Genomic DNA, 27,840 nt, shown 5'->3' on the forward strand with positions numbered 1-27,840 from the left:
ATACGATTGCAGCCAAGTGTAACTATCGTTTTGAGTGAATCTTGTATAAGCGATTTTGCGCCTTGAGTTTAGGCATAGAGGCATAGGAATGAAGAATGGGAGTCTTCAAAAAAGAACTCATCCAACAGAGCGAGACTTTTTAACACTTCAGACAAAACAATCACCAACGCTTTTAAACAATAACATTAGAAAGACAAATCTTGACTTGGCTTAAATAATGAACTAATTTTGAAATAGGTTTCAGATATTTTTGCAACTCGAAAAAGGCAGCATGTTTCGCGGGACAAGTAGTGCTAGTAGTGCTGGTGCTAGTGATGGCGGTTGCTTCCTTGTTTTATTAGTTTTTATCATATTGTGTGACTTTGTGTTAAGTAATCCTTATGCAAATTTGTCAGAAATCAGTTTAAGTGATAGACATTCTAGAAGAGCCCCACATCGGCAACGACAGCGTCATAAGAAACCAATAAGCAGCGAACCTGCAGAGGCTCCTTTGGATGGCGAAAATTATGATGCAAGGATACCTAAACTATTTTCATTTGAGGCCTTAGATGAGGATTTGATGGTAGGTCTTTGATGTCGGGTCTGTTTTATGTGTTAAAAAGGTGTTTTTTTTCTTTTGTAATATATTTTAAAGATTGACTTAGATTTTGCGATACCATTTATTCATGTTCCAGTAAAAAAGAGCATGCAAAAAACTGGACAAGCAGTGAAAGTAAAGTTTAAATATTATTTAAAATTAGTGATTCAATTGATATTTTATAATTTTTTCTAGAGTTTGGTGAATTTGAATACTCCTGCACTTATTTTAGCAGGATTATTTGCAGCTGGAAGTGCGATTTTTGGATTAGTGTTTCATAATTACGTTGGAAAAACAACAACATCAACATCAACAACACCCATTGGTTTGAAAAGGAATTCTAGGATAACTGATATTAATAGCATGCTTGATCCTTTCAAGTTGATACAAAGGAATTCGGAGGGAGAAAAGTTTGGTAAGATGAGATGAGTTTAAATAGAAGCTAGTTCATAACTAGGTATAAAAACTTCAAGTCATAAGGATAGTAGCAGGTATTGTTGTCTAAACTCATACCGAAATTATAACTGGTAATTCCAAGATCTTCCAATTTTTCGCAAGAAACAGACAGTATCATTTTCAGGTGTTACAGGCAGCAATATTAAACCCATTACTTTGGCATGACAGTCCTACGCACTCATTACCACGCTACGAGATAACTACCTTTGAATAATGAACTGTCTTATAATTTGCCGTAAATTAGTTGTGACAAATTCAAGCTTGTCATGCAATGTTTTCTATGTCATTTTTGTACTTTGTTTGCGTGGGTGTTACTTTGGTAAATCATCAAAACGACACAAAAATGCATTTGCAAAACTTACCAATGCATACAAATAAAATATAAAGGCTTTATAGTGTAGAACAAAGACCACCAAAGTCTATCTACACGTTACGAAGATGGTAAAAACTTCGACACAGAGATATGAAAAAATCGAACTAAGTCTATAAGATCCTACTTTTTATGTAAACTGATCTTGATCAACTTTTAAAATCAAACGGAGAGACCATTCAGACTATACCAAAGTAGTTTGTAAAGCCATTTGATACAAATTTACTTTACCCCTAATCGTTTTAAGACCCTTCTAATGTCCCTAAAGTTTTTATCACAATTGCCAAAAACTGTATTAAACTTCTTGTTGAAAAAGAAATATCTAACTAAAAGTATTAAGTTTGTCTCTTATACGCATATTTTTGAGCCTATAGCAACGGTAGAAACTTAGTCAACCTCAAGTTTTTTTTTAAGGGGCCCATAATGACATCCGAAGCAAAAGAAATCCTAACTGGTCTGGATGCGGAGCGATTTAGATTGATTGAATACGCGGAGGACTTTGCTATAGCGGTTTTAGGAAAGCATTTTAACACCTTAAAAATCTTTTACAAAATGCTTAAGTTAAACTAATACTTTGGGCTGATCTGTGCGGAATGCGTTTCAACCCACACAAAACCGATTTAGTTCTATTTTCGAGGAAATACAAACATTCCATATGCTAACCCTTCCTATATTAAAGCTATTCAAATAAAGTTCTCAGACGAGCCTAAGTATCTTGGTCTTATTTAAGAAAAAATAAACTAAATTGAAAACGTATTAAACAAAAAAGGGTCAAAAAAGCTACTGTAGCTCTCTTCTCTTGGGAAAAAGCTATTGGCAATAAATTGGGCTTACAACCTCGAATTACGCATTGGTTATACTTACTTACTTAAGGTGGCGCTACAGTCCGGGCCGGACCTGGGCCTCAACCAACAATCGTCTCCAGACAGCTCGGTCCCTAGCTAGCTGTCTCTAGTTTCGCACGCCAAGTTGGTTGAGGTCCTCTCCCACCTGGGTGTGCCACCTGAGTGGCGGTCTTCCTCTACTGCGCCGTCCCTTGGGATTGGATTCGAAGACCTTCCGGGCTGGAGCGTTGATGTCTATCCGCTCTACATGACCTAGCCATCTAAGCCGTTGGACTTTAATTCTGCTAACTAGGTCAGTGTCGCTGTACAGCCCGTACAGTTCGTCGTTATATCTTCTCCTCCATTCTCCATCTATGCGTACGGGACCAAAAATCACCCGAAGAATTTTTCTCTCGAAGCATCCTAAGACGCTCTCATCTTTCTTTGACAGGGTCCAGGCCTCAGCGCCATAAATGAGAACCGGGATGATGAGTGTCTTATAAATGGTGATTTTACATGCACGAGAGAGGACTTAACTTCTCAATTGCCTTCTAAGTCCAAAGAAGCAGCGATTTGCAAGAGTTATTCTTCGTTTGATTTCAGCGCTGGTGTTGTTGTCTGCATTAATAGCGGTGCCTAGGTAGACAAAGTCCTTAACTACCTCAAAGTTATAGCTGTCCATGGTGACGTTTTGTCCAAGACGTCGTCGTTCAGTGTCCTTTTGTGATGACAACCCTTCAGGCCACTGAACCCATCTTCTTCGCTTCCGTCGCAATGCTTAAGAATGCTCCACTGACATCACGCTTTGATCTTATAATTATATCAATATCATCTGCGTATCCGAGTAATTGGATGGACCTTTGGAAGATTGTGTCTCTAGTGTTGACGGTTGAGTTTTGCACAATTCTTTCCAGAACGATGTTGAAGAAGTCGCATGACAGTGCATCGCCTTGTCTAAAACCTTTTTTGACATCAAATGCATCGGTAAGATCTTTTCCGACCTTGATAGAGCAGCGTGCATTCTCCATCGCTATTCTGCACAAACGAATAAGTTTGACAGGGATGCCAAAACTAGACATTGCTCTGTGAGCTCTTCCCTATAAATGCTTTAAAATCGATAAAGAGATGGTGGGTATCGATTTGAAACTCCTGTTTTTTTTCCAAGATCTGCCGTAGTGTGAATATTTGGTCGATAGGTGACTTTCCTGGTCTAAAGCCACACTGATAAGGACCAATCAGGATGTTGATGAATGGTTTCAGACGTTCACATAATACGGCAGAGAGGATCTTATAAGCAATGTTAAGGAGACTGGTGCCTCTGTAGTTGGCGCAGTCTAGTGGGTCTCCTTTCTTATGTACCAGGCACACTATGCTGAGATTCCACTCATCGGGCATGCTTTCTTCCGACCACATTTTGCAGATGAGTTTGTGCATGCTCCGTACCAAGTCATCGCCTGCTGCTTTGAATAGTTCGGCAGCAGCTCCAGCAGCTTTGTTTGACTTAAGTTAAGATATAGCCATCATCACTTCATCAAGGTCGAGTAGGGGGAATTGTTGATCTGCGTCGCTTAGGTTGAGTGGTTCTATCTCCCTTACAGCGGAATTCGGTTCTTCATCGCCGTTATATAATTTGGAGAAGTGCTCTTTCCATATTCTCAGCATCGACTGCGGTTTTACTACGATGTTCCCCTGATCGTCTTTACAGTCTTCGGTTCGTGGCTGGTACCCTTGGGAGGTTTTTTTTACCTTTTGGTAAAATTTACGAACCTCATTCCTGTTGTGACATCCCTCTATCTCCTCGAGCGCGTGCTGCTCATCTCTCTTTTTTTTCGTCTATAAGCCGGTGTTCATATCTCCTCTTCCGCTCGTAGAACTCGCGAGCAGCTCTAGTCCTTTTGTGCAGCGCCGTTTTGTATGCCTGTTGTTTCGCTGCGTGCGCTTGCCGGAATTCGTCGTCAAACCAGGGGTTTCGCTGTGGTGGCAGTGTGAAACCTAGCACTTCAGAGGCGGCATCTCTGATCGCTGCAAGGCAATGTTGCCACTGGTTTTCAATGCTTAATGCAGGAAGCATAGGACTCCTTAAGAGGTTATTAGAGACTCGTTTGGAAAAGGACATGGCAGTCTCTTGCGATTGTAACCGTCTAACGTCGAATCTTCTCACATCACTTCCTTGTTTTGGTTTGGATCGGAATATCCGTAGCCGTACCTTGGCTACAACGAGGTTGTGGCCAGAGTCAATGTTGGCCTCTCAGAATGTTCGAATATCCTTTATACTGGAGAAGTGTCGTGCGTCGATCGCAATGTGGTCAATTTGGTTGATGGTTGATTGATCAGGAGATTTCCATTTCCCCTTGTGGATATTAAGATGCGTGAACTGCGTACTAGCTACCATAACGTCTCGTCCCGCAGCGAAATCGACCAGCCTGAATCCGTTGTCGGAGGTGGTGTCGTGCAGGCTGTATCTCCTGATTATGCCACGAAAGATGTCTTCTCTTCCTAGCTTGGCATTAAAATCTCCTAAGACAATTTTAATGTCATATCCAGAGCCCTGCTTATATGTCTTGTCCAAGAGCTTGAAGAATATGTCTTTGGTGTCTTCATCTTTCTCCTCTGTTGGGGCATGCGCGTATATTAGGCTTATGTTGTCGAATTTAGCCTTGATGCGGATTGTCGTGATGCGTTCGCTCACACTGTTGAAACTCAAGACTTTTTGCCTGAGTCTAGTAGCAGTAATATCTGCCTTGCAGTAGTTTAGGGCTTCCGCTAATTGTTCAGCTGCACGTGGTCTGTAAAGGGACGTAAAATTCCACGTACATATCCGAAGTTCGTTGTCCTTATTTCGTTTGCGTGGGTTGTCAACAGTGAATCCGTCCATATCTGAGGCTTGTTGGTGCCAGGAAATCACCCAACGGCACAACCCCCAACCTGGAGGGCCAGATCCTTAGTATAACTCCAAGGAAGAGGAGCCGGATAAACCGCTGCTTATAGGCCTGGCCTCCGAATATGTCGAAGAAGCCCTATAAGGTGTTCACTAAGTAGTTCAACCTTACTGGAACTGTAGACGCCACCATTGATTCCATCTCGAGAATTCGTCCGGTGCCGCCTGGATAAGGAGTGGTGCCTTAGTGGAAACACCTCTCCCCCCCTCTCTCGTTTGCTGCCCCCAACAACTTTCCACTGGGGTTGGAACCCAATCTCCTTGAGGTACTAGGCACCCGATGTTCACCGCGGGGAGGTGAGAGTAGGAGTTGATAGACAGAGGTGGGTTTTGAGAAAAACCTGTGGACGCTTGTGTCCTCTTGAATGCACATGTCTACCATTTGAACATCCGCAAACAAGAGTTCTTTAATTAATTCTCCCGCGTGATCGATACCAGCAGGTAAGAGTACAACCTTTTTTGACATCAAATTTATTGGAAAGATCAGCGTGCATTCTGCTTTGGTTTCATATGTTTTTATAAGCGGCTTTAAAACCGATGGTGGGTTTTGATTTGAAGTTCCTGGGTCTTAGTCAAGATCTGCCGTAATGTGAAAATTTAGTCAATTATGGTCTTTTCTGATCTGACGCCACACCGATAAGAACCGATCACACTGATAAGACCGTTGACGAACGGCTTCAAACCTTCACATAATACGGCAGAACGGTTCTTATAAGCGATGTTCAAGAGACTGATGTCTGATGTCGCCTAGGTTGAGTGGTTATATCTTCCTTACAGCGAAATTCATTCATCATCGCTATTACAAAATTTGGAGAAGTGGCCTTTCCATATTACACATTACGTTCAGCGAATTGCAAAAGATAAATAAAATTGTTTCTAGTTTTAAATTTTAACTTAATGGATTTTTTTTAGACAATTTAAAACTTTAAACTTTACAATTTTACTAATTTTATTTTCAAAAGTTAAGTTTTATTTAAATGAATATAAATCTAAGTTGTAGATCTTACAATGTTGTCTGAGTTGGAAGTGAAGAACTTGTTCTAAACAATGGTTTAGAAGAATTATTTATTAATCTATTAACTGTCAGAAAATGTAACTGGTAGTAGATTTAGAACATAAATTGTTAAGTATTTCATAATACTGTGCACATACAATCTATTGTCAGAATTACAATTTTTATCGTTTGTTAATATTTTAGAAACTGGATTTGGTGATATTTTTCAAATAGTTGAAGAAAATTTTAACAAAAATGACGTTGACATTACCGCGTGCATTCAAAAATCAATTTGCTTGTATGTTAAAAAGTCAGCGGAATATGTTCGTAATGGTCGAGCATCAGGAACGAATAAAATTGTTGACGGTTTAGTTAGGTGAGTAGCGAAATATTTACTATTTTTTTAAATAAAATAATATTTAACCATCTTAAAAAATTTCTAGCTCTGATTGGCTTCTTCAGTACTTGGAAGGTACTGCAATAAGAGATGCTATTGATACAGGAAGTGGTAGTACAAAATGTGGATATAAATACCCAACTTGTCAATGGTCTGATCCGGAAAAACATGTTTTGAATATAATCTTGGGATTTGCTAAGAATATACCCGCTCTTAAGGACAGTTGGCCGTAAAAGAACATTTTTTTTTAAATATTTAATAATGATTTGAGTTTATTTTTCTATCTTAAAGTAGAATTTTATTTATTGTTTTTTACTTTTATATTAATAAAATTTAAGGAAAAGAAAGTTTGTGTCTTGAGATGAAACTGTTCGTGCAAATAAAGGTCAAGTATAAAGATTTTAACATCACTTTCTATCGTTATATCGAAATAGCAATTTTCACTACTCCTCAAACTCCCAGGAATATACATAAGGCTACCTTAAACCTTTAGTTATGTCTCGGATATATTCTATTGGTCCAGCATAATCGCAACCGGTTCGATCGAAGGCAAAAGATGGTGAAAGTCTCGAAGAAGGCTAGTTTCCCATGAGCTGCGATGACGTGGCTTGACGTTGGCGAAAACATTCCATGCAATCGTGAACAACATTTCGTATCAGGTTTCTGCTTTCAAGAATCCAAAACTCCTGCCTCGCCAATGAAAAAAGCTCTGAAACACCTGCGTGAAGAAATCTTACATGGTGATCCCTAAGAATCAACCTGGAAACCGGATGACCTTTTGGCAAGATTAGAGGGTGCTTTAGACTGAAAGGAACGTCAAAGGCCTTTGAAATTCTGCCCCAACACGAAGTAACCCTTTTTCATCCAGAAACGGTGGCTATGAGCTGAGTTTGGAGGTGTAAGACACACACTTCTCAACTTTCAATTCCTTTATTTCATCTCCGAATTCGTCCTGTCGAGCCCATAGAAGACATTTCTGCTTTGCATAAAGCAACTCTGATGAGTTGAAGTTGATTATTTCTAGCACGACGGATGAAAACTGCTACAATTCGTATGGCACGGGACCACGAAGAGACTCGAGTCCCTAGCTTGTCTATGAGATTCTCTTGCACACACAACAAATTTGCAACCACAACTTCTTTCCTACCTTCAGGCACCTCTTCTATTTCCACCTTTCTTGCAGATCTCGGCCAAGACTTAAAATCCATTGAAATACAATCAAGACCTTTCCACCAAATTACCAACTGCAACAACTTTTTGGGCTCGACACCTCTCGGTGCACAATCAGCTGGGTTTTCTTCAGACCGAACATGGTTCCAATCAGAACGGGGAAGAACATCAAGAATCTGTGAAGTACGGTTCGCAACAAAAGTATTCCAACGAAGAGGGGGCGAAGAAAGCCAAGCTAATACAATTTGGTAATCACAAAATACAAAAGTGTTGACGGATCTCACGTCCAACGAAGCACGAACCAATTCACTCAGACGACTTAACAAGAGAGCCCCACAAAGTTCTAGGCGAGGAATTGTTAGCTGTTTAACAGGAGCTACGCGGGTCTTAGCAGCAACCAGTTGGACATCAATTTGCCCATTTTCAGCCACGCTTCGAGCGTAAACAACCGCGGAGTACGCTTCTTGGATTCATCTGAAAATCCTATCAAGTCAAAACGCTTCGAATTCAAAGTACACCTCCGTAAAACCTCGACCTTTTCGAAGTAGAGTAAATCTTTTCGGGTGCCAATCTATTTGCCAGCTAATTCAGTTGGCAGTGGATCATCCCATCCAATCTTCGTTTTATGCACCCATAACACCTGAAACAGCATTTTTAACAAAATGGTGGCAGGAGCGAGGAAACCCAAAGGGCTAAAGATTTTGAAAATCTCTGATAACATCATTCGCTTAGTGGGTGCCACCGGAGATTCCTTCTCTAACGAAATTTTGAAAGTGAAAACATCACGATGAGGATTCCAACCTAATCCGATAACATTTGTCCAATTTTCACGACAATCCAAATCAAGAGAAAAGGTAGGTTTCGAATCCAAACCTTTCAAAACCGGCCAACAATTCGAGCTCCATTTGCTCAACTGCAAACCTCCACAAAACAAAAGTTCAATCAACTCCTATTTTAATTCCAAAATTCCTGCCACTGAATCCGACCCTGTCATCAACATAAAAATCATGCAAAATGGATTGCGAAGCAATCGGGAATTGATTGGAGTAATCTAAAGCGATTTTAAAACACGCATCGACAGATGCTTCGCTACGAAGCCGATAATAAACAAATATTTGACAGATTGCATCAAAATACCCGCGCAATTTAAAAACCCTTTAGTTCGTGTTTGGCTCTAGCACCCTTATAAAGCTTATTTATTTTTTGACACTTATGTCTTTTGATCACAAGACGTTTACGCAGAAAGCGGCTCTAGGGAATATTTAATTTTTCTTAGAAAAAGCTTACAAAGCATATGGATTAAAATTGAAGTAAAGCTCTAGCAAGATTGTGGTACAAATTGTTAAAGAACCTTATAATATAAATGTAGAGCATTTATTTAAGAAGAAAATGTCAGATACTGAAACGGAGCATAAAATAGAGCAGTAGTCCTCGAGTTTACTTCTTCCACAATTTCTTTAAACACATTCAAAACTCAAAGCTCCGAAAGTGTTACTTGGGTACTGGCGTTTCATTCCATAGAAATACAGTTGCTAATATTTTGTAATATTTCAAAACAGTGTTTTCCTATAAAAATATATTACTTTAACTTCTGGAATACTTCTCCGAAGAAAACAGCTCAAACTTCAATTTTTGATTGCATATCTGTTCTTTCAATTTCTCTTAATAATAAAATTGACTTCTTACAAACAAAAAACACTCGATGAAAAATTTTAGCGGATACCAATGTTAAGTTAACTGTGTGTGTGGTTCGCATCCCAGAATTTTTTGTATTATTTGTATTTGCAAAAATACTTCATTCCTTTTTTTAAATGGAAGACTGTCTTTATGTGTTCTCGTGGGGGAATTGAACTGAATTACTATCTTTTTCAAACTGGCATGTCTCAAAAGATAATTCCTTCTCTGACCACAAATACATTCAGTTTGAGCTCAAACATGTGGCAAATATATCTACGGGTTTTCAAAATCACCGGAATACAAAATGGGAGCGGTATAGGGAGGTACTAGCACAACTGCTTGATCACAAACTTCTTAAAAGCTCCTCCAGTAAAGATGAACTAGACCTTTCTGTAAATCATCTCACTGAAACCTTAAACGAATCAATGAGATCTTCATGCCCTGTAACCATTTTAAAGGGTAAAAAGAAACCTCATTGGTGGCGTAAAGAACTAGAACCATTCAGAAAGAGCTGTCGCAAACTCTTCAACAGATCTAAGTACACTAGATCTTCTTCTGACTGGGACTTATACAAACAAGCTCTAAAGCGATATAAAAAAGAATTAAGGAAGAGTAAGAGGTCTTCTTGGAGAAACTTTTGTGGTAAAATAGAAAATACTTCAGAAGCCTCAAGACTCAGGAAAATTCTCTCAAAAAGTCCAACAATACCCAGTGCTTTAAAGACAGAAGCAGGCACGTCAACTCTCACAGATGAAGAATCTCTTAATCTGTTATTAGACACCCACTTTCCAGGTAGCTCTAACATACTCAACGACTTAACATCAGAGTCTCTAGCTTCTACAAGCGATTTAGTTGATCTTATAACGCGGGGAAAACTGCAATGGGCCATAGACAGCTTTGATCCATATAAATCTCCTGGACCAGATGGAATCATTCAGGCCGAACTACAAAAATGCTCAGACATGATCATTCCACCATTGGAAATCATTCTGACAAGCTGTTTAAGGTTGAGATATATTCCCAAAGCCTGAAGAACGGCAAAAATAGTCTTCATTCCTAAAGCAGGGAAACCCTCACACGTTAACCCTAAAGATCTACAACCAATCAGCCTATCATCCTTCCTTCTTAAAACCTTGGAAAGATTGATTGAAATTTACATTAGACATAACTTAAAACCATGTCTCATTTCCACAGCTCAACATGCTGGTACTCACTGGTACGTACTATTAAACATTCCCTCGAATACAAAGAATATAACTTAGTAGCGTACCTAGATATTGAAGGAGCTTTAAACAACGTCAGTTACCAGGCGATCACAACAGCAATGGATAAGCTGAAAGTAGAGAAATCACTCATAGATCTTATAAGTCTCATGCTTAAAAGTAGGACAATAGTTTCTAACATGACAAGTTTTACTACCACCAGATCGGTGAATCGAGGCACTCCCCAAGGTGGGGTCCTTTCGCCTCTTTTATGGAACATGGTAGTAAACGACCTACTTACATCATTGGAAGCAGAGGGTTTCAAGGTGATTGCCTGTGCTGACGACGTTGCAATATCAGTGTCTGGGAACTACCCCCAAGTTCTCTCGGAACTCCTACAAAATGCCTTAAATAGGCTAACAAAATGGGCTAAGCAATGTGGATTGGACGTCAATCCACATAAAACAGAATTAATACTCTTTTCGAGAAGATTTATAAAATTCCTCAGATTAGCCCACCCAAGATTAGAGGAATACCATTAAGCTTTTCCGACCAAGCATAATATTTAGGCCTTATTTTAGACAAAAAACTAAACTGGAAGGCAAATATTGATGAAAGAGTAAAAAAGGCAACTGTAGCGCTTTTTACTTGTAAAAAGACCATAGGATCAAAATGGGGTTTCTCTCCAAAAAAAACCCACTGGCTATACATGTTTAATGTACATGTCCAAATGAAGTAATCACCTTTTTTCAACATTTTATTGACAATTTTTTGGGGGAAAGTGTTACCAAACTATACTTATTTTCCTGTGATTGCGTCCAATACTTATAAGCTCGTGTAAAGAGCACAAATAACTCCGTCATTTTACATCACTTAACAGAACCGGGTCATAGTTTCTTACCCTGCGATCGCTCTTTTGGCGTTATTAAAATACAAAAGAGACGAATAGAACGTTTTTATTTAGTCAAAAACTGACAAAACTTAGTGGGAAAATGTTCGAAAAGATTTAATGTGCCCGGTTTACGGCTTAGGCCCGTTCTACAAAAAAAAAAACAGGGACAAAAAAAGGAAAAATTAAATGGACCATTTCAAAATATCGAAGATTTTGTTATGCCAAAGAAAGAAATATCACAAGTATTTCAGCTTCCATAAGTCACAATGGGCCATTAACGCTTAACGAGATCGAAATGAAATCAAACCGTGAAGTTAACCCAATCCCATTAAATTCGAAAATACTCTACATGAACAGCCTTCCCTTAAACACGAAAAAGTATGAGGATGTGATGACTTTGGCAAAAAAATACGTTCCTCCAGCGGATATGCCCTTTTATAACAGTCTCATGTCCCAGTAAACCCTACAAAAAGCTAAAAGCTCAGAATATGATGATGAAAATGAAGCCCTTAGTTGATTTTTACCAAAAACGGTGCCAGAACTAGACAAATCCAAAACTTAATATTTTTTTTCTAATGAACAATTAATTTAAAACAAAATTTCTTGAACTAAAAAATGTGTTTTTTGTTTTCTTTCAAATATAAATTAATATTTTGCAAAAGGTTTGTTTTTCTATTTTTGAAGTAGTTTATTTTAATTTTCTCAAAACTTTAAAAAGTGGAGTTATCTGGTTGTTACTCTTGATGCTTTAATTACAAATGCATATACACATTTTCACTTTTCAAAAGTAGTGAAAAGAGATCCTTACTCCTTACTGATGTTGCATGCTGCTCGTTGGTTTCCATCTTCATTCTTCCAAAACCTAAACCTTGCAACTATTAAAGCCAGCTTGGGTTCTGGAACAACAGATAAACACCTATTTTTCGAACAGCATTTTCTTCAAACAAAACTCAACCTCATTTGGATGTTAGATTTGTTCCTAAATATTACTCAAGTCCGAAATGGTTTAAAACTATCTCAAACTAAAAGCATGCTGCGAATCTTTCCTAGTCGGCCTTTATGATGTCCAAAACCTTATAATCAAATAAAATGTTGATCAAAGATGTATCACTATGCGTTTAATTTAGCTTAACTTTCGGCTGTAGGATGCTTCTTTTTTTTAACCTAAGAATTTATTTTTCAATAAAATTGAAGTCTTAGTTGGGAGGCCTTTTTTGACAGGCCAGCAGATTCTAGAAATTTTGTTCTTACATTTGACATCTGCACCTGTGCATTTTATTAAATTTCAACTTTTTACTCTCAAAATGGACTTAGACTTTGGAGATATGCTTTTCGATATTTTTAAGTTAAACGTATGAACTCCATATTTTCAATATTCAAATAATTCTTATAACTCAACTTTGAACTAGTCAAAGATAATTCTACTTTATTGTCAAACCAACAAAATAAAAAGAACAAAAACATCAGAAAATATTTTTAAAAATCTGTTGAATGACACATCATCATCGTCCCCCAAAAATTTAACCACCTCAATTAATTAAAAAGAAACCAAATAAACAAAATCGTTTGTTGATGACTTTTCAATTAATTCTTAGGTGTTTTTGGCAAAAGCGTTGTAACAACATTCATAGCTGTTTTACTGTCCACCGGGCATGATGAATAGATCAGCTCACATTCCTTTCCGTTGATCTTTCTACCATTTTCAAGGGCTTCCTTAATAGCAGTGCCATCTAACAGATAATCCACCAATGAATTTCTAGAAATAAACAATAAGACGTGTTAATTCTTATAAATAGTATCCATTAAATCTATTTTTAGAAACAAAACAAATAGTATGTAGTGCAAAAGTTGGCGTGTTCCACGACACGATAAGGCAACAAATATATTTGCCCCAATCAATTCGATTTGAAATCCGAGGGAAACCCAAAATAGCATTATGATCAATTAATCGAAAATGTGCTGGTGCCGTTCGTTTATAGTGTTTAGTGTAAGGCGTTGGTATTTTTATTGCCGCCTGAACTCTCGCTCTCTCAGGTAAACAAAAGGTGATTCTAATTCTGATTCTGAGTCTGCAGCTATTTTTGGTCTTATCGAACACAGGAAATGACCGATCATTTAGACTTATTGCCAAACTTGTTGCCCGAGTTTCCATCAGAAAATAAAAGAAGACAAAACAACGTTAACTTACTCCGACAATGTGTGAATTATATGATCGATTTGATCATCTGATCCAGCTTTCATGTTATTTTCAGTTGACCGAACGTAGGAACAAACAGCGCGTTGCATGCAACTTGTAGAGTCGATATTGTTTTGGCCAAGAATATCATCAATCTTATTCATCATGTTAGCAAGGCCAGAAAGATCACCCTCAGCTTCACCTACAGTAAAAATGTCTGTCATTAAGTGAAAACAAACACTAAGATTGATGAGATACCCGTACTTCTTGCATAGCTTCCGTAGCCTCCGTGGAATGCTGATAATATTTTAGGAATTATAAGAATAGCACCGATGCCAACCAGAGTTCCTAGAACAACCCCGCCAAGATCAAGTTTAATGGGATTGTAAGCAGAGATACCAGTACCAGAATATCCCTGAATATATTAATTTTTGTTTAGCGAACAATTAAATAAAAGTAATTAATTTGTCAAGTCTCCATTATTTACATTTAGGTGACCATATCCGGTTGTATATCCAAGTCTTTCAAGTCTATCCTTATTGGCAGTACTTTCGGCCACTGAATCGTTTTTCTTTTCGTTAAAGTACTGTCGACGCCACTGGGTATTGTCATTATAGGAGCTGTCAAAAAATAAAAGAAATAATTATTGTATTTATTTGTGACGTGATAAAAAGAACGAAGGTGACTGTCACATCAAAAGCCTGCATTTAATCCCACCCTATACCACATGACTTTTTCCATTGTGTAAAAATTGTATAGTTCTCTCATGGAGAGGGACGACTGAATGACAACAAGGCAGCGGTCAAGGAACATATTCTTGTAGAGTTCAGTATGGAGACAAATTACCAGCGCCATCATCACACCCTTTAGTGTACTAAGATATCATGTTCCTTGAGTGCACAATAGATTTTATAGAAAAACCGATTTTTAATAGGGGCATATGTAAAGGGTGGTTAAATGTTGAATGTGAGCCACAACTAAACGTGAAATTCTTTTTTTCTGCATTCTATTTGACATTTATCAATTTCAGACTAACTCAAAGGCTGCGTTCAATCTCAGACAGATAGGGTATCCGGATACCTTTTTGTTTGTGTTTAACGTGTAAAATAACAGCTGATCAAAAACAGCTGAGATGCCGAGAAATTAATCCAAATATATCCAAGAGTTTCTGGGGTATGTATGTAGGTATCTGACAGAACAGCTGATTCAACACATGGTTGAATCAAGAAGCTTGAAAATTGATTTTAGGTTTTTGTATTTTTTGGTAAACAAAAAGATACAAAGTGTTAGTTGAAGTTGTATTTGAGGATTTTCTGTACATAATTGACAATGAAGAAGCTATTTTACTCCTAGTTTGAGAAGGTAATTATGATCTATTTTAACAATTTTGACTTCGAAGCTTAAATGTTTCTCTGCTTTTTGTGAACAGGTGAAAGTTGTTTTTATTTTTTGACACCTATCTCAATACAGCTATCCAATTCATTCAACAAGGTATCTAAAAATCCAATTATCCAAGATACCCTATCCAACATTGAACGCAGCCATTGTGTTCGTGACGTGATAAAAAAAAACGAAAGGCTCTGTCACATCAAAAGTCTGTGTTTAATCCCACTCTTTACCACTTGACTTTTTCCATTGCGTTAAAGGTGTATAGTTCTCTCATGGAGAGGAACGATTAAAGTGACACCTAGGCAGCGGTCAAGGAACATATTCTTGTAGAGTTCAGTATGGAGAAAAATTGCCAACGCCACCATCACACCCTTCAGTGTACTAAGATATCATGTTCCTTGAGTGCACAATAGATTTTACATACAATGCTATTTTTTAAGAGGACATACGCAAAGGGTGGTTAAATATTGAATGTGAACTACACCTAAACGTCAAATTCTGTTTTTCTGCATTCTATTTGACATTTCTCAATTTCATACTAACTCAATTGAAACCTTGAAAGATACTCAATCAAGCAACGCCTTAAGGCTTTTTATAAAAATGGACGTTCAAATCAAAATGCATATCGTTTACTTCTTGATTTTTTTGGTGAATTTAATTGTCCGAATGTACGTCCAATCGTGCAAAAATAAGAGAAAGCTGGATCTGTAGGAGATGTGTGGCTTAAGAGTCGTTCATCTCAACTCGTCGTGCGTCGTGTCCAACAATCTCACGCTCGTTGCTGATGAACATTGTGCAAGTTAAGGCAACAAATATTTTCCTATAATCACAAACAACCATTCCCACGATTCCAAATAATCATTCCCACAGTTCCACATGCGCAAGGTGTCAAAATGCTAACTACATGTCTGGAAGCAAAGGATGACACCAAGCGCATTCCATGTCCATCACGTACCTACGATGCTGGCGGCTCCCATAGGTTAAGTTAGCTTTAGGTAAATTTAGTTTCTAAGAGTCAGTTTCAGTTGTAATTTTGAATTGAATGAATAAAGAGCTCTCGGTCTTAAAAAAGTATATTTTTTTAATAAAATAAAGTAAATAAAAACTTATTTTGCATAAGGACTTGTATTTACACGCTTACAAGTGCCGCGTTTACAAGGAGAATTGAATCCGAATTGAATTAGGATTTAGCGCCGTATAGACCTGGATCGGATCGAAATAGGATTACTCGAACCAATCCCACTGAAAGAGGTGAATCGAATTGAAAATTTGTTTGTAAACCTGAATCGGTGAATCTAGTAATTGGTGTGTGAGGTTTTGCTTGTATGCGTGCGATAAATTCCCATTTTTTTCTCTTTTGTTTGTTCTCAACTGAATTTAATTTGGCACGCGTCTTTGTGTTGAGATCATTATTGTTATAAAATTTATTCACGTAGCAGTACGCACACAAATAAAACCCAAATGTCATTTCGATTCTATTTGAATTAGATTTCTCGATTCATTGCCACCATATACCTGGATCGAAATCTCAATTCGATTCGATTCCTCGATATCCTCTTGTAACCAGGGTAAAGGTGTAATTGATTTAAGAACTAAAGCCTCTTGACCATTTCAAACGCCACCAATTGTAAGAAAGGTGGCAAGAAATGGCAACAGCGGATGATCAATTTCCGAGAAAATCATTTTCTCATTTTCACCTCAGAGAATTCGTCAATAAGCAGAATTGCCGTATTTGGCCGAATGATAATCCAAGATTAGTTGTCGAAAAACCAATGCAGCCACAAAGAGTGACTGGACATTACTTCCAGTCAGATGCCGGTCACTGCTTTTGTGAGATATTAACGCACTTTTAGGGACCTGAATTAGAAGATATGGATGTGGACGATATGTGATTTCAACAGGACGGTGGCACTTGCTACACAGCTAGCGAAACAATAACTCTTGCGCGACAAATTTAATGGCCGAGTTACATCACATGGTAGCGATGTCAATTATACCATATGATTTGACACTGTTGGACTTTTTTCTTAGAAGTTATTTGAATTTCATAAACCAGCAACAATTCAAGAGCTAAAGGATGAGATAATTCGGCACTTTAACAACATATAACCACAGATACTATAGTAACTCTATTATCTGTGACATAACCTTAATTTTGTCTCAAAGTCATCGAAAATTTGGACAATCGGATGAAGGTCGGCCGATGAACTTGCGGGCCACTTGGCCGATATTTTCTTTATAATTTTTCTTGAATAATTTTTGTTTATTAAAACTGTCAACAAGATGATATCTTCTTTTTTTCGCTTTCCATGAGAGAAATTAAATATATTTGTAAATTTAATTATTGTTAAAATTCATTGTTTAAAAATTATTTCTACAAAAATTACTTCTTTAAATAAAAGCTGTTTTAAATTTTAAATTCAACTTCATTCAATGTTAATCAATTGAAAAGGGATAAATTTAATAATAATTTCGTCATTATTGAGCAAACCTTCGATTAGTCTTGTCTAGTCTCTGAAACTTGTCACTTGGAGAAAAATTAGTTCGAAAAATTATATAAAAAATGTAGTTAGAAAAATTAAGTAAGTTCTAATTTTATAAAAAAAAAGATAAATAAGATTTAAAATCAGAAGACTCAAAACAAATATGTATAGTTAAATATCATACTCAATAGTTTCAATCTTTTGCATTTTAAGTGTTCCTCTAACATTTCTGACAAATTTCGGAGATCTTAATAATATGTACTTAAATCTCCTCAATATCTTGGAATTGAATTTTGACATTTCTTGATTTTTGTAGGTCTTCTACGTCCCCAAATATGTAATACCCATTTTGCTGTACGGATAATAAAATATCAATTTTGTCCTCATACAAGTTAAAAAGAAAAAGAGGCTATGATGCGATCCATACTGATAACTTCCCATCCCGTCTGTCGACTTGTCTTGCTTTAGACTTTAATAAAATATTCAAAACAATATTTTGTGTGAGATAAATAATTTTGCTATTTATTCGCTAGATATCGAGAATCAAACATACATTTTCAATAATTTCGCCTACTTTTTTTTTTATAGATTTTAGGTTTTATGAACAAACTAACTGTTGGTTCAAAGCCAAAGTTCAAATTTTTTGAAAAGGTATTTGAGCCCAAAATCAAGTTGTACCAAGTTTTAGTAATTTTTGTATATGTTTGTAAGAAAATTAACAATTTAATCTTTCCCTTTCTTTGATCTAATTTCTTTAATTTTTAAAAAGTCCAAAATTAATATTTGAAAACTTTTAGTAACGTTTTTATTTTTTGTGAAAAAAAACTTAACAGATGTAAAAAACGTTGTTTTTCGTTGCATACAATTATTTTGGAAATAAAATCATTTAATGTTCTTAAAAAATATTCGAGTTGAAAATTATATTTTTAACGATTTGTAAAATTGAAAATTTTGACTCCACTTTAAGGTCCCTACAGTCGAAATAAAAGATTTTTAGAAAGATCTCTGTGCGTGCGTGTGTACGTACGTTCGCGACGTTTTTTCGTCGTCCATAGCTCAAGAACCAGAAGATATATCGACTTCAAATAAATTTTGTTATACAGATAATAATGTAGAAAGATGCAGAAATGGCTCTCAACAAAATTGTGTAGGTGGTTATTTTACCATAACAGTTTAAAAAAAACCCTAAATATCTTACGAACCAAATCTGCTAGATACTTAAATTAAATATTATAAAATGAATTGTAACGTGATACCAAACAAGTATATTTTTTGAAAAAAATCCATATTATGAAATTATAAATCAAAAAAACGAAAATAAAAATTTGTCGCCTCGAAAATTTTACGAATCAAAACGATTTCATCTCCAAAACAATTTTGCGCAACGAAAAATTAGAATTTTGCAAAAAATCGGATCGACAGTTTTGTTTACAAAAAATAAAAACTTAAAAGAAAATTTAACAAAAGTTGGTTCAAATTGATTTTCGACTCAAATATCTTTTCAAAAATTTTAAATTATAGCTTCCAGCTTATTTTAACTTAAACGAAGTATTGTTTTCAACATTTCTACGAAATTTGAGAAAAATCGAATTGAAAGTTTTTTTAAATAAAAATCTATTAAAAATTAATGAAAGTTGGTAAAAATACATTTTCGACTGAAATATCTCTTCCAAACTTTGAGATATTGGTTTTAAACTACCTACTTTTATCTTTTAAAAAATATTGTTGTCAACACTCAGTGAAATTTTGAGGAAAATCTAATTTACATATTTTTTTACAAAAATAAAAACCTAACAAAAAAAATTTGTTTAAACTTGGTAAAAATATGCTTGTTGTCTTCAAAGTTTTTTTTATTTCACAGAAAATATTGTTTTCAAAACTCAGTAGTTTTTAAATTGATGTTCGGTTCTTGATACCTCTCAAATTATTTTCATTCATCCAACTTGTGAAAATTTAAGAAATGCTACTAAAATTGGTAAAAATTTGTTTTCGACTAAAAATCTATTCAACAGAACTAGATTTTCAAACTAAACTATTTCTTTATACGAAAAATATTGTTGGTAACTTTAAAATTTGTAAGAATAATTCAACTGACAACTTTTTTCACACAACACGAAAACCTACAAACCTTTTAAGCAAGACAAATCGACAGACGGGATGGGAAGTTATCAGTGTGGGTCGCATACCAACCTCTTTTTTTAAATTATATTAGTTCGGTAGCACGTCACACTATTTATTTATTTGTGAAATATTTTGAGTTGACAAAATTCCACTCTTTCGAAAACTGATATTATGAAAAAAACACCCACTAAATTTTTTGAGAGCCCTTTCGCATCTTTCTGCTTCTGTATAACTAAGTTTTTTTGGTTGAAGTCGATACTACTGGTTCTTAAGATATTTACGACGAAAAAAGCTTACCTAACGAACGTTAACACGCGCACAAATTCACCTCTCTAGAAATCTTTGATTTATATTCTAGGGACCTTGAAACGTTAAATAATGTCAAAATTTTCAATTCGACAAATGGGTTTGATAACAATAACTTTCTGTGCAAAGTGCAAAAGTTCTATTTATCAGTCAAACCTCATATTAATTTAATGGATTTCAAAATTCCGGACATTTATTTATTAAATGTGTGTAGGAATTTATGTTTTTTACTTATTTAGTTACTAACAAAAATTTCTTTTCTTAATATTTAGCAAATTAGTAGCGACTAAGCAATTTTGAAATTAAAAAACAAAGCAAAACCTTAACTTCATTCTAGGAAAGAAACTTATTAATTTGAAATGTCAGGAATTCAGAAGTCATATGCATTAAGCAAGATATTGAAAGCTATGTCAATCAATGAACACGGAATAGCGAAGAGTTAAATCGCATTCCTTGGACTAAGGCGCCAGATATAGCTATCATTGAAATCGATCCGAAAACATTTTCAACCGATATTTGACAATGTTTCCCGTTGATAAGAAATGAAAATTATATACTGATCGATTGGAAATCACACAAAGCATTTTTTTGATGAAAAAAGTATAATTGCGCATTTATTTTTCTATAAAAATGTATGTATATTTTTATTTTCCGGACGGAAATTCATTTTTTTGAATAGCTGATACTGAGTTGTGCCTCAATTTCACACATTTCCAATGACAGATTTCTGTCAGTAAAAATTTGTCGGTGGATTCCAATCAGGAATTTTTTTTCAATGACAGACATTTTTAATTCTAGCTATAAACGACCTGCCAAAAAATTCCAACTTTTGTTTTCAATGATGAAAACCAATGATAGCTATAACTAGCGCCTAATTGCAGAATGTTACAAAAACAAAATATCTGCTAAATTATTTAATTAGTAACACCAAAGATTTGTTTTTGTTTTGAATTTAGATTTGGATAATATTAATAAACGATTTATCTTAAATTGTTTGTTATAATTATTGGACGGACAATATTCCAATCCTTGCCTTAATTCTTACTTCGTAATTTGGTAAGACTGTGAAAAAAAGGAATAAACATTTTTTATTAATAAGGCTGTTAAACCTAAAGAAGCCATTTTGTGTTTAAAACTTTATCGGTAAAGAGATATCATTTTTTTGGCTTATTAAGTTTCTAAAATTACTTTAAAATCTTTGTATGCAGACGTGTGTGAAGCTATTTAAAGTTTTTAATATTTTTCATTGTTTTATCTTCCAAAGATGCATGACGATATTAATACCTATCTACGTACAAACATATAAATTATGTTTAAAAATATAATAAGATTAATTGTTTATTATTGTTTTGTTCCTAAAATAAAACCAAATGAAAAGTTTTAAAATTTTACTATTGAATATTAAATAATACGCTGATGGTGCACTTAATGTCTTTCGAACGTATATAAAGTATAGGTACAGTTTGAAAATAGTATTTATTTAAAAAAAATATGAGAATTCTAAAGTTAAAGTAGACCAATTATTTATAATTTTATGGACGTTTGACATTGATTAATTGCACTTTCAGGAACAAAATATTGCTCTTTTCACGCTCAATTTAGATTTAATGATTAACGATACTTTTCACTTTAAAAATAGGTAATTCATATTTTTTTTCAATAAAAAGTTTTAAATATATTTTCTTTAAATTTGTTTCTTGATTTCAGCTAAACCTACAAATAATGCGTTTTAAATAGAGAAAGTTTTGTGAAAATCAAATGTTAAAATTAATCCAGATAACAAAAAAACTAAATAAAACTAAAAAATTGACAATTTTCAAGAAGAAATGGTAAGAAAACATCTGGAAATTGAGATTGTATAAAAAAAGTTCATTTAAAAATTGCTTCTAGGAGGGGGTTTGTTCGTAGACTAATACATTAACATGAGGTGTTGAAGAGAGCTTGAATATCGCCTCAATTCTTTATACACCTTAATTCTTATTTCTCTTTTCGGAGATTGGAGTCGAGTAGAAATTTGAGAAGAAAAACCTGTGTGGAGAAGTTTGTTTTACAGATAATGCGTTATGGTCTTTGTACTTGCATTTTGTGTACAAAAAAAATTGTTTTGTTTTAATCAAATTACAAAAAAAAAAAATGGGCAGGGAGTAGGTAGCATATTCTTATATGGTGCTAAACTAATCAGTTCTTCATTGTTTAACACGAATCAAACTATCTTCCTTGCACTTCACACATCGAAAACATCAAAAAACCATTTGCATTTTAGAAAGTACTGTCATACTTAATCATTTTTAAATCTTCTTGTGCGGTGGAAACATTAAAAAGATTTATTTAATCTTAACTGAGATAAACCTTTTTTTTACACTTCAGAATTTCAGAAAGTAGTAAGCTTATAGCAAGCGTCAAACTACGATCAGTGGCTCATCATAAGTGCACCTAAGTGCAACCTTTGGTGGAGCAAAATTTAATTATCTTTTATAATGTTTTCTCTTGCAAAATAAGCCCAGTTAGTCTATTTTCATTAACAAAACAAAAATAATATCAACAGTAACAGATTGATTTTTTTCTTCGATGGAAAACACATACATAATACTTAACGAACACAGCCATCGAGATAGAAATGCAATATCAATCGCACCAACATTTCAGAACGAAAAATTTATTTCCTCTTATATATTTCCTAAATCAGCAAATAAAATAAATAAATGATAACTTGTCGTGCAATGTTTTCGATGTTTTTAGCATTTTTCTACATGAATGTCAACTTGAAAAACACATCTCCAAAAATCAATAAAAATGTTTTTATTTATATTGAATTTGTTATGGTTTATAAATTTCACTTAAGTTAACCCAATCATTCAATTTTATTAACTTCCCATAGGAAGTTATTGTAATGGGTTTCTACGTTTCAAGGTCCCTAGGGTCGAAATTAAAAATTTTTAGAAAGAAGTCTGTGTGTGCGTGTGTACTTAGGTATCTATACGTTCGCTACGTTTTTTTCGTAGTATATATTTCAAGAACCAGAAGAGATATCGACTTCAAAAAAAATGTTGTTATAAAGATAATAAGACAGAAAGATGCAGAAAGGGCTCTCAAGAAAATTGCGTCGGGTTTTTTTTTTACTATAGCAGTTTGAAAAAAAGGTGAAAATTTGTGTTAACCCTAAATATCTTACGAACCAAAACGATAGAGACCTGAATTAAATTGTATACAATAAATTGTAACGTGATACCAAACAAGTTTTATAAACCAAAAAAACTGAAAAAAAAAATTTGCCAAACTTGAAAATTTTACAAATACAAAATGATTTATCTCCAAAACAATTTTTTGCTACGAAAAGTAAAGTTTTTAACATCTCGTAAAATTTTGAGAAAAATCTAATTGACAGTTTTTTTTATAAAAATAAAAACCTAAAAAACCAATGATCAAAGTTAGTAAAAATTGAATTTCGACTCAAATATCTTTTTAAAAATTTGAGATTATGGCTTCCAAAGAATTTTAGCTTATAAGAAATATTGTTTTCAACATTGTGAAAAATTTTGAGAATAATCGAAATGACAGTTTTTGTACAAAAAATAAAAACTTAAAAGAAAATTTTACAAAAGTCGTTAAAAACTGATTTTCGACTCGAATATCTTTTCAAAACCTTGAGATATTGGCTTTAAACTACTTCCATATTTTAAAAAATATTTTTGTCAATATTCAGTAAAATTTTGAAAAAAATCTAATCGACAGAATTTTTACAAAAAATATAAGCCTAAAAAAACAATACTAAAACTTGGTAAAAATTTACTTTCTACTCAAATAGCTTTTCAAAAATTAAAAATATTGTCTTCAAACTTTTTTAATTCACAGAAAATATTGTTTTACGCAAATTCTGTAAAATTTGATGTTCGGCTCTTAATATCTATCAAGGGATGGGAAGTTATCAGTGTGGGTCGCACACCAGCTTCTTTTTGTTTATGTTTTCTACTCATTTAAGACTGTTAAAAATTTTGATGTTAAATTTGTGATGGAAAAGTGAATTTAATTTTTTCAATAACTCATCTAAATTAAACAGTTTTTTTAGCAATGACATTTTCAGAAAAAATCACTCAAGAATCGATCAAATATTTTCTAAGCCCATACAACCGAAATCTACAAGAAGAATGGCAAAAAGCCGTATGCCATTTTCGTCGACTTTCGGGCAGCATTCGACTCCATCTCTAGGGAAGCTCTCTTCTACAAGCTCTACAATTATGGAATCTCTTCAAAAATAATAGCGGTCATCAGAGCAATGTATACAGAAAACGTGGTACGAGCGTGGGATGGAAAACAACATTCCGATAAGTTTCAGACCTCAATGGGAGTCAAGCAAGGATGCGTTTTAAGCGCGCTACTGTTCAATCTATACATAAACGATATAACGAACTCAGTGAGAGGCGGTATAGTACTTATTGGAAAATCCATTCCTGGTCTCATGTTTGTTGACAATATAGTCATCCTGGCCGAATCTATAGACGGAATGCAGCTGATAACGAAAAGACTTCAGTGCTATTGCAAAGTCTGGAACCTATCAGCTATTTTATCAAAGTCCAAAATAATGATATTTAGAAGAGGTGGAGGGAGATACTCTAGAATCGAAAAATGGAATTTTCAAGTAGAAGTCGTAGAAATAGTTAAGGAGTACAAGTATCTGGGTGTATCGATTTCCTCGAACCTGAATCTTGATAAAAACATCCGAGCAAAAGTAGCGGAAGCTAAGCGTGCAATGTGTAAAGTGTGGAGAAGCTGTTATTTGAGAAATGACGTTTCGCATATTGCTAAATCCAAATTTTTTCGAACGCAAGTGTGGGGTAATAGTCGTTCGTTGCGGTGGAAAAGTTACTCCGTTTTTTCATCAAAATCACCTTAAGGCTTCCGAGTACGACACCCAACTAGAAACTGGAACAGGCCCCTTTTTCTTGGATGCTCTCAAATTACACTTTAATTATGTGGCAAGAATTATGGAGATGGGAGTAAACAAGATTCCGAGACTTATGCTAAGTCACATTATTACTTCGAGAGGAGCATACGTAGGTGAGTGGTACAAAATGGCGAACGATTGCTCAACAACTTTTTCAATATCAAGTGAAAATTACCGTTCTTCGCTTAGTTCGAAATTTGATGATTTTTTGATGAAAATCGGAAACAAAATTTACGATCATTTAACTGAGGAAGCGGAATCATAAAAAACAGACCTTTTTCTTGGCCATTTACACCATACGCAAAATCAGAACAATCTTCAAAGTCAGAGGTAAACTCCTCAGCTTAAACTTTATTCCTCACTTTCCAGAACTTCCTCTATGGTGTGATCTATGCAACCGTAGAGAACGTAAAGACGTGTTTCATTTTTAGGGAGTTTGTCCAATTCTGAAGAATTCCGCAATAGATACTTTGGAATTGATGTACTCAATTTAGCGGAAACCACAAAATTGATGAATAGAGAATGAGGATGGGAAGTCTTATACCAATATTGTTTAAGTGTTTTATAATACAGAACATGTATAATCAATGAATGTTTTTAATGCATACATTTTTTTTTTCAAAATTGTTAAATTAAATTTTTGAAAACCTTCTATTAATGTCAGTTTGGAAGACGGCCATCGGCCAAACCATTTAAAGACGCAAAAAAAACTTACAAGGAAAATTGTGAACAGTATTAATATTTTGAATGGAATAAAACTAAACTAAAACTAAATAAACTAAAAAGTTTGTTCAGATTTTAAGGGGATAATTTGTCAAGTTGAGATCCATGTACCAAAAAGATAAAATAACATAGAAAACATTGCACAGCGAATTTAAAATTGTCACAATTAATTTACAAAAAATTCACGTCAAATTATTAAACTACTAAATTTTCGATCGAAGAACTTTCAGTTGCAATTATGATTTTTAAAGCAAAGTTTTCTCCAAAAATGTTCTTTTTTCAAGATTAAGAAACAAACACAAGGCGTTAAAAAAGTTTACAATTTTAGGACTTGAAAGTTTAAAGAACAATTTTGAACATTGTTACAATATACACAGTCTTTTAAATCATTCTTCAGAATTTAAGATTGTCATTGTTTATTTTTTTTTTGATTTTTTAACGAACAAAACTCACTTTGGACCTTCGTATTTAGCTCCGGCTTGAGTAAGTCCAAGCATTGCCAATATCACAACAATCGCACAAATAATCCTTTTTGTATCCATTTTTGTTTCTGTAGTTACTAAAATCCTTTCCGTACGAAGTATCCTTATTTTCTTATAACTTATTAAGAGTTCACTAGAAGGTATATCCACAAATCCTATTGCTAACAAACGACTGACGATAGTTATAGAAGAAGTTTCAGTTTTATAGTCTACTCAAAAGTCGTCTGCATTGTCGTCAGGTCACTGTACCGTGGTTTATTTTGTCTTCCATAAACCGATTATTTAAGTAAATTACTGGTAAAATCTACAAACTGCACGCAATTACTTAACATGTGTAGGCACTCGGCTTAGGATATCTGTCGTCATCGTTGTAGGCTTATAGTTATACTTTTGATAGGCAAGAGATGGCACTAAGAAGTGCGCTCTTAACAGAACCAAGCATGTGTAACTCCCCCAGCAAAAAAAAATAAAGTAAAACAAATTTGGAAATGGAAGAAAAATATTAAAAGTACTTTCAAAACGTAACGATTATTATGACGGATGACAAAAATTTAAGTAGCGTTGGTGGTATGGCGGCGACGCGGACTCGGCGTCATCGTCATCGTCTTTTGATTCCACGAGACGAGCGACTACTATACCGACGACAACGTTTATAAAAATCACCCAGTCGAATAATTCTCCTGATTGCGTACTACATGGAAAATTATTATTTATTTTTCGTCAAATAGTTACGCATTTTCCTAAGACTTGAGTTATTGAAATTAAAAGTGACAAATTTACTTTCAATTTGACATTTACTTGTGGGTACATATGGCACTTTTTTTTCGTTTTCTATGGAGACAATTATTATTTCTAACATCATTATTTTCATAATCTTTGAAAGATGTGTGTTGTGTAAGGTTTTCTTGGGGGGCTTTAATTATATAATTTGTACGACATAATAGTCTGCAAGGTGCAATAATAATATGTAATTTAAATAATGTGCAAAACAAATTACGTGTTTAATTGGCATTTATAGCTGATCAAGGATAAATAAAAAAGAGAACTTTGAAAAGTACGCAAGGATAGTAAATTGTTGGTAGGACTTAAATACTTACTAACTCAAGGTGGTGATACTAGGTGTGGATTAGGGACTTACCCAATAAAAATGGGTGAGGTCACTTTTTACTTGTGCATGTCAAACGATCTATGTTCTTTCCTGTGGGCGTTGATTCGAAGGCTTTCTGGACCAGAACATTGGTTTTCATGCGCTCTACCCTGATGATAGCAGACTGATTCCCCTATAGTTGGTGCAACTTAGAGGATCACTTTTTTCCAGTATCGTTCTAACAATACTGAGGTTCCATTTATCGGGCTTGATTTCTTCCGACCATATCTTACAGATAAGTTGGTGCATGCTCTTAACCAAATCATCTACAGATGCTTTGAAAAGCTCGTCATTCAAGCCGTCTCTATATAGGCTTTGTTAGACTTCAGCTTAAGCAGTCTTTACTTCGCTTAAGTGAGAATGACGGGATTGTTGGATTTCGTCGTCTATATTAAATTGATCATACTTCCTGACAGCCGAATTCGGTTCGTCGTCGCTGTTATACAGCCTTAAGAAAGTGGTTCTTCGAGGTTTATGTACTTGTGAATTTTGTTTTACCTTTAACTAACTTTCGAACTTCATTCCTGCTTTTAAACCTCTCAACATCTTCGAGCTCATGCTTCTCAAGCTTTCT

At 34.8% G+C, this 27,840-nt stretch overlaps 2 protein-coding genes across 2 annotated transcripts; one reads left to right on the forward strand and one right to left on the reverse strand.

Moving 5' to 3' along the window:
• Window positions 1-224: 224 nt before the first annotated feature.
• On the forward strand, window positions 225-6,789 carry LOC129940269 (uncharacterized). The gene is made up of 5 exons (XM_056048556.1): window positions 225-562; window positions 635-712; window positions 773-992; window positions 6,364-6,535; window positions 6,603-6,789. The coding sequence occupies exons 1-5, from the start codon at window positions 272-274 to the stop codon at window positions 6,787-6,789; spliced, it is 948 nt and encodes a 315-aa protein (XP_055904531.1). The 5' UTR covers window positions 225-271.
• A 6,096-nt stretch (window positions 6,790-12,885) lies between these two features.
• LOC129940852 (uncharacterized) lies at window positions 12,886-26,679 on the reverse strand. Its single transcript, XM_056049355.1, has 5 exons — window positions 26,091-26,679; window positions 14,161-14,293; window positions 13,932-14,088; window positions 13,686-13,875; window positions 12,886-13,253 (listed from the first exon to the last, which is right to left on the reverse strand). Exons 1-5 carry the CDS (start codon window positions 26,177-26,179, stop codon window positions 13,082-13,084), a joined length of 741 nt encoding a protein of 246 aa, XP_055905330.1. The 5' UTR covers window positions 26,180-26,679; the 3' UTR covers window positions 12,886-13,081.
• Window positions 26,680-27,840: the final 1,161 nt, after the last annotated feature.

This window comes from Eupeodes corollae, chromosome 1 (assembly GCF_945859685.1).
Source record: "Eupeodes corollae chromosome 1, idEupCoro1.1, whole genome shotgun sequence".
NCBI classification, from domain to species: Eukaryota; Metazoa; Arthropoda; class Insecta; order Diptera; family Syrphidae; genus Eupeodes; species Eupeodes corollae.